Source organism: Doryrhamphus excisus, chromosome 17 (assembly GCF_030265055.1).
Source record: "Doryrhamphus excisus isolate RoL2022-K1 chromosome 17, RoL_Dexc_1.0, whole genome shotgun sequence".
NCBI classification, from domain to species: domain Eukaryota; kingdom Metazoa; phylum Chordata; class Actinopteri; order Syngnathiformes; family Syngnathidae; genus Doryrhamphus; species Doryrhamphus excisus.
Window position 1 is genome coordinate 2,804,428 of NC_080482.1, and position 10,716 is coordinate 2,815,143.

Here is a 10,716-nt window from a genome sequence, read left to right on the forward strand (position 1 = left end):
TTGATCTCGCTAGGATCTATGGGAAGTCTGCATCATCATCAAGTTCTAATCATTCATCATTTAAAATGATTTCAGATTTTTTCTGCATGTAAAACTGTTCTCTTTTGTATAAAATGTATTTTTGTCTTATGTACTTTATTTTATGTATATTGGCGTCTGGAACAGATGGATTGGATATATATATGATGTCCAGCTGGGTACCTCACCATACGTTAATGATAATGTCTTCATACGTTGATAGGGTGAAACTAAAGAAACATTCAATAGTTTATATTTTTCCGCCTTCAGCTGGGATAGGCTCCAGCTTACCACAAACATATTGAAAACGTGTGGATTTTTTGCAGCATATTTTAACCAGAATCCAACTGTTTTAGTGCAATATATTTATAAGTGTCTGACAAACAGTGATACTTATAAACTCATTCAGAAATCAGTCTTTCAAGTAGCTCGTATCTCATGTGACGTTATTGTGTTTGCTAGTTTTCATCAAACCTTTTGGGGGGAAAAAATAAATAAATAATAATTACAAAAAATAATCTGTATGTGGCTACAAGCATTGCACCTGTAACGCAATTCAAAGTAATACATGCAAAAAATGACAGTTGAGAGTGGAGTAATTTAATAAAAACATTCATGTTAAACAGCTTAGAAAAGAAGTCAATAGAATCCCAAGATAAAATATTCACAAGTGAAGGTATTCAACCAACGCAAGACATTCATTCTGTAAAAGAGTAATAAACATGGACACGTAGGAGGAGGAGCTTCTGGTCACCGGGTGGTGGCGCGTGGCGTTAGGGTTGACTGGTACGAGCCAACGCTGCCCTCCTTGGTTCTGGTCAGCAGCCTCTGTCTCAGATCTCTGATATCCTTTATCAGTTGTCTCTCTTTGCTGTCCAAATGTGCGCGTCCTCGGTCCAGCGAGACTGAAAAACGGGAGACGATGACACGATGTAACGTACTCGCCATTTTATCCATGAAATCGGTTTAATGTTCCACGCCGTGTTGACTCACAGTTGGTGGAGGTGCTTGCCGCAGGGGACCTGGCGTTCAGGCACACCATGTTGCGTCCGGCTTGTTTGGGCGTGGCGCCGCCGCTGGCTGGTTTGGGACTGTGAGTAAGTCCTCCAACTGGACGCACAATGAAGAAGGTGAGCGTTTGAACCAAGCATAGATGAGTCATAGACCCGGTCTGGGTTTATTGGAGGACAGAAACACAATCTTTCATATTGTAAAACTGCATACAAAGACAGCAGTTGTTCAAACCCTTTTCATCTTTTGAAGGCGTTTCGTTTCTGGTCATCAGACGCACAAATAGAACATTGATGAAGATGACACCACAAACTCTTTCATGTGTGTGTGTGTGTGTGTGTGTGTGTGTGCTAATACTTGTGTCTGTTGCAGGCCGGGACTGCCGCCACTCCATTATTCGCGCTCGGTCATTCACGACTTCATCCCACTGAAATCCACACAGAGGTCACATGTTTTGGGAGGAAATCTTCCAACTGGAGTATTTCCCCCCGCACGTTTTCCCTCACCTCCCTTCCGGCCGTGTCTCTCCAGGTGTCGGTGAGACGGTCGCCTTCCGCCAGGGTTCTCCTGTCGAACGCGGCCAACCTCTCTCTCCTCCTCTCCAGCCAGTCGACGTGCGGCGGCAGCGGCAGCGGGGCCTTGGTGGCGTCTCGCTGCCAGTTGGAGTCGGAGCCCGGCTGGCTCGCCTCAGCCTGTGGGGGTGTACGGGTACAAAGTTAGGCGACGCCAGCGGGAAAGCTCAGGCCAAATTGCAATGTCTGCCTGTGCCGTGCAGCCCCCCGCAAATTATAATTATATTTATTTATTATAATAACAATTGATAAATTTTAATTATATTATTTAATTATATTTCTTAATTATAATAATAATTGATAATTTTTAATTATATTATTTAAATATATTTCTTAATTATAATAAGTGCTAAATTTTAATTATATTATTTAATTATATTTATTGACTATAATAATAATTGATAAATTTTACTTATATTATTTAATTATATTTATTGACCATAATAATAATAGATAAATTTTAATTATATTATTTAATAATATTTATTAATTATAATAATAATCGATACATTTAAATTATATTATTTAATAATATTTATTAATTATAATAATTATTGATTACTTTTAATTATATTAGTTAATAATAGTTATTAATTATGATAATAATTACTTTAAATTATATTATTTAATTATATTATTATATTAATTACTAATTAATATAGTAATTATAAATTAATATAAATTTAATTAATATAACTACTTTAAATTATATTATTTAATTATATTATTATATTAATTACTAATTAATATAGTAATTATAAATTAATATAAATTTAATTAATATAATTACTTTAAAATTATTATAATTAACATAGCCAACCATATCCATATATTAAATTAATATAATTAATACATCCATCCAAAATGGATGGATATTTTAATTTTAATTATATTTAGCTGTCATAACTGCTTTTGTGTTTTATGTCATTCGTCAAGAACATTGTCGAGGTCAGAGGTCATTGATGTTGGACCTGAGACAGGCGCTGCTGATTGAGCATATCTGTCATATCCGTCTGTGAGGTGTTTCTTGTAAATAAATATGATGACATTGCTAGCATACGCCACCGTCTGGCCTTTCGCTCGCGGCTTATTATTTTTCTTATCTCACCTTCTTCTTTGCGTCCGCACCCTGCAGCTGCTCCTCCTTTTTATCACACTTCATCAACAGCTGCTCCTTTTCGACGACCTGACGTTCTACGTGGAGCTGCTCCTTGCACAGTTGCTAACACAAGGAACATAACAACATGGAAAGTCAGCCTGTGCCGACTATTATGGGTGCATGGCTGATAAAAACAGCTTCCATGTTGAAGGCCCGAACGAGGGAAGAAAAAGACGAGTGGAGTGAAACAGAGCGAAGGTCTCACCTGCTGGAGCTGCCTGCGTTGTATCTCCAGCTCCATCTGCTGCATTTCCAGATCCTGGAGTGCCGCTGCCGTTTCCTGCTCACGCAGCTCCATCTACATGGAGCATCAGCGACGGACATCCATTAGGTACTTCATGGTACTTCATGGTACTTCATGGTATTTCAGGTAACAACATGCGATACCAAACTGCATCAAACCCTTCGCCCTGCATCGACACGCTTGTCATGAACGCTACAAAATCGGTTTGGGACTGTCACTGACATCCTGACATCTAACACACCTCATATGCACCTGTTTTGCCAGAGAATAAGAAGAGGTAGCAAGAGAGTCGCTTTTGGAAACTAACATCAAATCAAAATAAAAAACAAAAAGGCATACACAGCGTCGTCAGGCATGAGTTTGAAAGTACAGACAAACAACTGCATGTTCAAAAACCTTGAAGAAGAAAAAGTTTTTTTTTTTTAAAAAGGGATTGCCCTCCACGCATAATATCCTGTCCTGTCCCTTTAATTATTGTCCATAAAATGTGCTTTGTGTTAACAATTTTGTGTGTCTGGAACAGATGAACTGGATTGACCTTATTTTCCATGTGAAAACTTGCCTTGGTTAGAGTCCGTTTTGGTTTGGGTCTGACCTTCTGGAACGTATTAATGACGCTAACCAAGGCACCACTGTATTTGTTTTGCTTTTGCATGTTTTTTTGCTCCCGTGATTGGCTGGCGACCAGAGGCGGGACCAGGGTGTACCCCGCCTCTCGCCCCAAGACAGCTGGGATAGGCTCCAGCAACGCCTGCGACCCTCGTGAGGATAAGCGGTAGAAAATGAATGAATGAATGAATGTTTTTAGCTCACTTTTTGTCTTGTACGACACAAATATCGTATGCGGCACGGCCAATTATCCAAGTTACACAATAACACACTGAGAATACGACTAGTCGGTTGAACCCCAAAATAGTCATGCTCTGCTCAAATGTTGGCTTCACTTTTACCTTTTAGCTGTAAGCGACACACAAAATGACCAGAAGATGTTTTTGTTTTTTTTACACTTTGAAAATCAAAAACTGCGCTTTGCTTTCTCAGTGCAGCAGCTATTCCAAATTTATAGTCGATGCTACCAAGCTAACGTTTATTAAACCTTTTAATCCCTGCCAGAAGACACCCAACCAACACGCTGTCCCTGTACTAGCCATCATGTCGGATTTTCCCCTTTACTGATGTAGTGGCGAGATCCTCCTCACCTTTCTCCTGATCTCCTGGTCCAGCGTTTGTATCTGTGAGACGTGCTGGTCCTGCTGGTGTTTGTGGAGCCGTTTTTTATTTGCATCCAGCAGCTGCAACTCCTTCATCTTTAGCTCTCTCTTCATGGCTGCCAGCCTGCAAGAGGACCGTCGCCGTTAAATCCCGTTTCCTAAACATTTACCGTATGTTGGTGGCGCCTACTTCTTCCTCTGCTGAGTTAGCCTGGCCTCCTCTTGAGTCAGGATGTTTCTGCGCTGCTCTTCAGCCTTCTGCAGGAGCTCCTGTGTCGGCGTCCAAGCGAAGGCGTTACAAAGGAAAGATTGTGTTGTTGCGCGATGTCGCTCAAAAGTCCGACCTGTTGTGCAAAGTAGGCGTCGTCTTCCGCTTGGCGTTCCATTAAATCTGCGTGCAGCGTTGACACCGCTTGCCTGTTGAGATGAGACGACACGCGCTCATATTTTACACGTCGTTTAAAAAAACGATTCACACGTAATTTGCAAAGTCACCTCTCCTGGAGGTACTCCATCTCCTCCTGGCGAATCTTCTCCTTCTCACGTTTGTTATACTCCACTATGAACTCTGGGTATTTGTTGAACAAGGGGTACTGGCCTTTGGTCAGAGGCGTGAAGTCGGAGAGCATCATCCTGGGATGAATGTCATCCGGCGTGTTGCTCATCAACCAATAAGCTTCCTTAATCATGTCTTCCATGTTCAAGTTGTTCCGATGGTGAAAGAAATACTGACGTATGGGAAAGGGATATTTTCTTTCATTGATTTCATTCCTGGAGGAGAGCGTGAGAAAGAGGAGGGGGCGTGGTCACCTCAAAGTCCTGCGTCTGGCAGCACAGCAAGAGCGGCTCCCGGCAGCACGTCAGGTAGGCCACGCACGCCATCAGCAGGAAGGACGGATGGTTGGAAAAGACGTTGTCAAAGAGTCTGAGCCACTCGTCGCGAGTCAGAACCTCGGAGAATAACGTCTCCAAGAGGGGCCACAAGTAGAGCTGCGCATAGAAAGGTGAACGCCACCTTGTCATTCTAGCGGTGATGGGTCTTCGTGCTACATTACCTGTGAGGTGATGCCACAATCCACCAGGTGCTGCAGCAGCTCCTTGTCATGGTGAGCCAGGATGTTCTCCGCCATGCTCAGGATGTTCAGAGGAGGGTTGGGGAAGAAATCGAACCAGTTTTGGCACCAGTTCACTGTGACACCATACAGCTTAATCAACAAACTGGCCTGTGATGAAACATTCTTCTGAGAGTGGGACTGTACCTAAGACTGTGGCCACCACCTCAAAGCAGACCATAGGATTGTTCTGGAAGAGCTTCACAAACGGGAAGGTTATCAGTGGAAGGTACTCCACCTCTCCAAAGATGGCGGCCCAGTGAGCCGATGCAGACAAAACCCTGTTAATGGATGGAAGAGGACAGGATGATAAATGTTGCATCAGGAAGCTTATAAATGTTTGAATTGAGGGCATGTCGAGCAGAGGGGTGCGTACCTTTGCAGCCCCCTCTGGAGCTTCTGGCTTTTGATGGGATACTTCTCATGGAGGGCGAGGTAGGCTGAGTGCGGGCCTTTATCGGTCAGGCTGCTGTATGCTGCGTAGTTCTCAGGCAAGTATAACAAGGATCGCCACACAAACATCCTGGAAGGTTTGCATAGAAACAGTTGGGCTTCACAGGGAGAGGCGGGGTACACCCTCGACTTATCGCTAGTCAATCGCAGTTAACCCGATTAACATAATGTGCATGTTTTTGGACAGTGTGACAAAGTCGGAACGCCCAGAGGAAACCCATGCAAGAACAGGGAGAACAAACATGATCCAATGGAGACGTGCTAACCGCTAATGCCACTTTCTGCTCCCACATGAATCACAAATCTACAACTAAAGCACAAACTGAAACACACAATTAGAGTCTTTAGCTAAAGCTAATGTTAGCAGAGAGCTGCTGTACCTGTATTTTGCAGGATATTCTCCAAATGTTTTAAGCAGAGCCACCAGCCGCTTCTTGTTCAGACCACCAGGGAGTTGGTTCTATATGACAAGAAAAAAAATTATTATTATGCAAAAATCTGGACACCTTAGGGGATGTTAAAACACACAAAAAAATATAAATATATTTATTAATTATAATAATAATTTATTTTAATTTTTAATTTAATTTTTAATTTATTTTAATTATATTACTTAGTATTAATTAATCTATTGTATATTCATTTTATTCAGTGATGTTTAATACGTAATATATTAATTAATATTAATTAATTAATTCATTCATTCATTTTCTACCGCTTTTTCCTCACGAGGGTCGCGGGGGTGCTGGAGCCTATCCCAGCTGTCTTGGGGCAAGAGGCGGGGTACACCCTGGACTGGTCGCCAGACAATCACAGGGCACATATAGACAAACAACCATTCACACTCACATTCATACCTATGGACAATTTGGAGTGGCCGATTAACCTAGCATGTTTTTGGAATGTGGGAGGAAACCGGAGTACCCGGAGAAAACCCACGCATGCACGGGGAGAACATGCAAACTCCACACAGAGATGGCCGAGGGTGGAATTGAACCCTTGTCTCCTAGCTGTGAGGTCTGCGCGCTAACCACTAGACCGCCGTGCCGCCTAATATTAATTAATAATTAATATATTATATATAATTATATTAATTTTAATTATATTTAGCTGTCATGACAGCTTACACTTTTCTACGACATGTAGGAGTGTGTGTCAATTTGGTGAGGTCAGAGGTCATTGATGTTAGACCTGAGTTAGGCGCTGCTGATTCAGCATATCTGTTCTACTTCATCACAAAGATGTTTGTTCTTCCCCACTAAAGTTATCCAATGATGCCGATTCCGATTGATGGATTCCGGAGTGTGTCTATATTCCTACCTCTTTATCCTCAACGGTCGACCCACCAGAGGGGGCTAAGATCTGTACTCGTTTGGGCCGTGCCTTGTTTTTGGTTTGTCTTTGTGCTGTCTCTGATTGGACCTTGGCCTTTAGGTTTGACTGTTCCTGGTTCGCCGCGCCCCCTGAGGTGACGACCAACTGTGGGAGAGGAAGCTGGGGGGGCATGTTAATAACAAGCGTCAGTCTCACACAGAGCATGCTCACTTCATCCGATGTATGCCCAAATGAACGATACCTTGTTTAAGTCCTGCGTGAGACTCTGAATGCTGTAGACGCTGATGCTGCCATTGTCCAAGATGGCCACCACATGGCGACCAGTGGGGCTGACGGTCACACTGGTGATGGCGTCGCTATGGGAACCGATGTGAAAAAGCAGCTTGGAGGTGTGAATGTTAATGAAGCGCATAATGCCGTCTTGGCCCAACACACCCAATGTCTGTCAAAGACCAGAAAGAGAAGATCATGTCCAGATGCAAGTTCGTGACAACATCTGCTTTGGGCATCAAACAAAGCAAACAAACGTGAAAGGAGAGCAGCGATCCGCTGTATGTACCTGACTGGCTCCTTCATCGAAGCTGTCAGGAAGGAATTCCAACTGTCTGACAGTTCGAACCTGCGCTGGCATCTGGATCACATTGACCAGCTCCTTGGGATCCAGACACCATAGGTGCAGCAGGTTTGAGCGCCCCCCTGCTGCCAGGATTTTACCATCTCTGTCAACATGAAACATTCACAATCCAGTGAAGACAAGAGTCAAAATAACTTTATTTTGAACTAACTTGAAAATGTTACTATGACGTAACAGACTCACCGTGTCACAGCAAAAGTCTTGTAAAAGATCCGGGGTCCATAGTCGGGCACAGGAAGTTGGTATTTACACACGAGTGTGTCACTCTCCCAAGCAAAGATGGAGTCGTCATTGAAACAGCTGAGGATGGTGTTGCTGTGGGGGAGGAAGAACACCTGCAACAGGAAGTCATTTCATGGACTTGAGGTACCCGAGTGCGGCCTTAAATTTGAGGCCATTAGTCTCGCAATTGATATTAATACTGAAAATGTTGCATTTTCTAGTATTTATATTACAAAATGGTAAAATCTATTTGTGGCGTTGATGACATCATCATGGAATTTGCATAACTGATAATAGACTCCAATCCAAGCAGAGGGTAGAATGGAGTTTTTTGGTTCATCTCATAGGAAATGCGCAACGTTATGTCATGATTTTAAACCTTATTTAACACAACATGAACTTATTGACTTACGAGTGTTGCTTTAATTTTGTGCATACGCCTTTAACATGCAGACAAAAACAGTTGTGATGTTTCTTAGGTTCCATGTAGGTGTGCAGTGATTTTTAAAGATAATGTACATGTCACTGCACATATAATATCTGACAATATTGATGAAAAGATGCGTTATATCCCAATATTTGGGATTTGCCAGCTTGATCGCTGTTGTAAAAATCCCTAATTATTTAATGTAAATAATTTCTATTTAGTGCAGGCACTGTTCAGGGTGGACTTGGTGTTTTTTTTACACCAGGTACCTTGCAGGTCAGCTAAGGGTCCTGAGCTATTCAGGCAGCTGTTGAAATGCACATACTGTATGTGTTTATGTCTGTCTGTGTTGGTGATAAAAGATGCCAGACAATACATTAGACATAGGAACTGTAAATAAACACGACAATGTAAGCACAGTGTCTGACATAAAACGCTAATAATTCCAAAATGGCGAATTATTATTAATACTTGTGTAAAAACTCTTAAAATACAGATGAAAGTCAACACTTCAAACACATCTCAATTGATGGTGTACGCGATAGAGGCAAAACCATAAAAAATAAAATACTTCTGGATCAAACTGTGGTTGAAACTTTGCATACCTTCTGTATGCCCACTGACTGTTGGACGTTGAGCTTTCTCTCCCTCTGGAAGGTGTCCAGATCCCAGAGCTGAGCGGTGTCTGCGGACGTGGTGACAGCGTAGCGGCCGGAGCTGTGCATGGAGATGGATGAAACGGCCCCCTCGTGGCCCCGCATACAACTGACCAGCTGCTTTGTGTCTATGCAAAAATACAAAAATAAAATGGAGGTTAGTAATAAAAGACAGAACAGCTCTTGGCTGCACATCACCATTGAAATACCACGGCAAAAGCCTCCAAAAATAGGAAACATAAACAAGGCGGTGTGCAATGTGCCTGCCATACCTTTGTCGAAACATTTGACCGTGTTGTCAACAAGAGCCACCAGGAACTCTGTGGTCCTGCCGAGAGAGAAAGCTAAAGCAGTGCAGGCCTGTCCCGTCCTCTGCACAAGACGAAATCTACAAGCAAAGCAAAAAAACAAATAAAATCATCATTTGTTTGCTTATTTTGTATAATTCTGTTTCAAATACTAATACAACTTAAACAGAAGACAATTTAAAGAATAATATTGATCACAAATACATATACAAGCCTTTTTACATGGAGTATAGGTATCATATTAGCTAACTGATTCACCTGTTTCTACTTATGTCAAAGGCATAGATGTTGCCATGGTGATCGCCAGCCAGGAAGGAATCTCCTGTGGTGTCAAAGGTTGCATGGAGGAAACGAATCTTAGTCTGATGAGCAGTACGGCCCACTGTCAACAGTATACTGTGTGGAAAGAAAACATTAATGAAACACAAAGTACATGCATCTGTGCTGTAAAGGCTTGTCTTGGTGTACTTTATTTGACCTTAAAATGAGATGAAAGAACAGGTATGTTGTGTCAAAGCACGACGTAATATCTTAGAGTAAACCATGTGACCTATCCTTATTTTTAACCATTGATATTATTTATAATGCTAAATTAATTTGGACAGTAAACGTGACTGGGTATTTCAGTCCTTTGTTGACTCATTTCAACAACTCTAATGGAACTAGTTGAAGTGGTTGTAATTGAATATACTAGAGAAAATTCTAGAATTTGCCTTTTTGTCAGTGTATATGACTTTAAATCCAAACTTACCCTTTCCCAGGTGCTGGTTTTCGACACCAGAGCTTCCCTTCTTCTTTGTTTCCGATATCGGTCACCTCCATTTTAATCACGTTTTATTTCATATGTCGGAATTGAAGCCCCAATTGGAGCAACATGGCAAGCAAAAATGTCAATCCGCTAATCTCTTCACGAGCTCACCAAACAGCGCGAAATTTGAAAACAAACAAACAAAACAGCTTACGTTTCCGTTCATTTGTGTGTAACAAGTATACAAGTAATGAACAGTATGAGTAACAACTCGGAAATGTGTGTGGCTAGGTAAGAAAATACCTTTTCTAAAGTAAACGTATTTTCGGTTTTAGGAGCGATATGGGCAACAATCCTGTCGCTTAGCGTCTACGTCAAGTATAAACAGAGGGGTGCACCATGGGAAGTGTAGTTTAATTGGACCATCATGCACCATTGTCATCACTCCTCGTAAATGCGGACACAAAAGCTAATGTATTAAGTTAAACTAGATATATTTTACTTGTATGCATTTTGGAAATCCACCATGATTTAGACACGTAAATAAAACAAGACAATTAGAGAACAAACGGAACTACTCAAATTTATATCCACTTTCGGTCGTAA

General features: G+C 41.7%; 1 protein-coding gene across 1 annotated transcript; it reads right to left on the minus strand.

Annotated features, from left to right (window-relative positions):
* Nucleotides 1-606: 606 nt before the first annotated feature.
* tbc1d31 (TBC1 domain family, member 31) lies at nucleotides 607-10,502 on the minus strand. The gene is made up of 23 exons (XM_058054160.1): nucleotides 10,114-10,502; nucleotides 9,621-9,758; nucleotides 9,327-9,442; nucleotides 9,004-9,182; nucleotides 7,933-8,084; nucleotides 7,675-7,834; nucleotides 7,357-7,557; nucleotides 7,101-7,274; nucleotides 6,161-6,240; nucleotides 5,704-5,850; nucleotides 5,475-5,608; nucleotides 5,271-5,404; nucleotides 5,026-5,205; nucleotides 4,711-4,943; nucleotides 4,560-4,632; nucleotides 4,406-4,485; nucleotides 4,204-4,339; nucleotides 2,966-3,058; nucleotides 2,710-2,823; nucleotides 1,536-1,721; nucleotides 1,387-1,456; nucleotides 1,012-1,128; nucleotides 607-923 (listed from the first exon to the last, which is right to left on the minus strand). The coding sequence occupies exons 1-23, from the start codon at nucleotides 10,182-10,184 to the stop codon at nucleotides 769-771; spliced, it is 3,123 nt and encodes a 1,040-aa protein (XP_057910143.1). The 5' UTR covers nucleotides 10,185-10,502; the 3' UTR covers nucleotides 607-768.
* Between the last annotated feature and the right edge of the window lie 214 nt (nucleotides 10,503-10,716).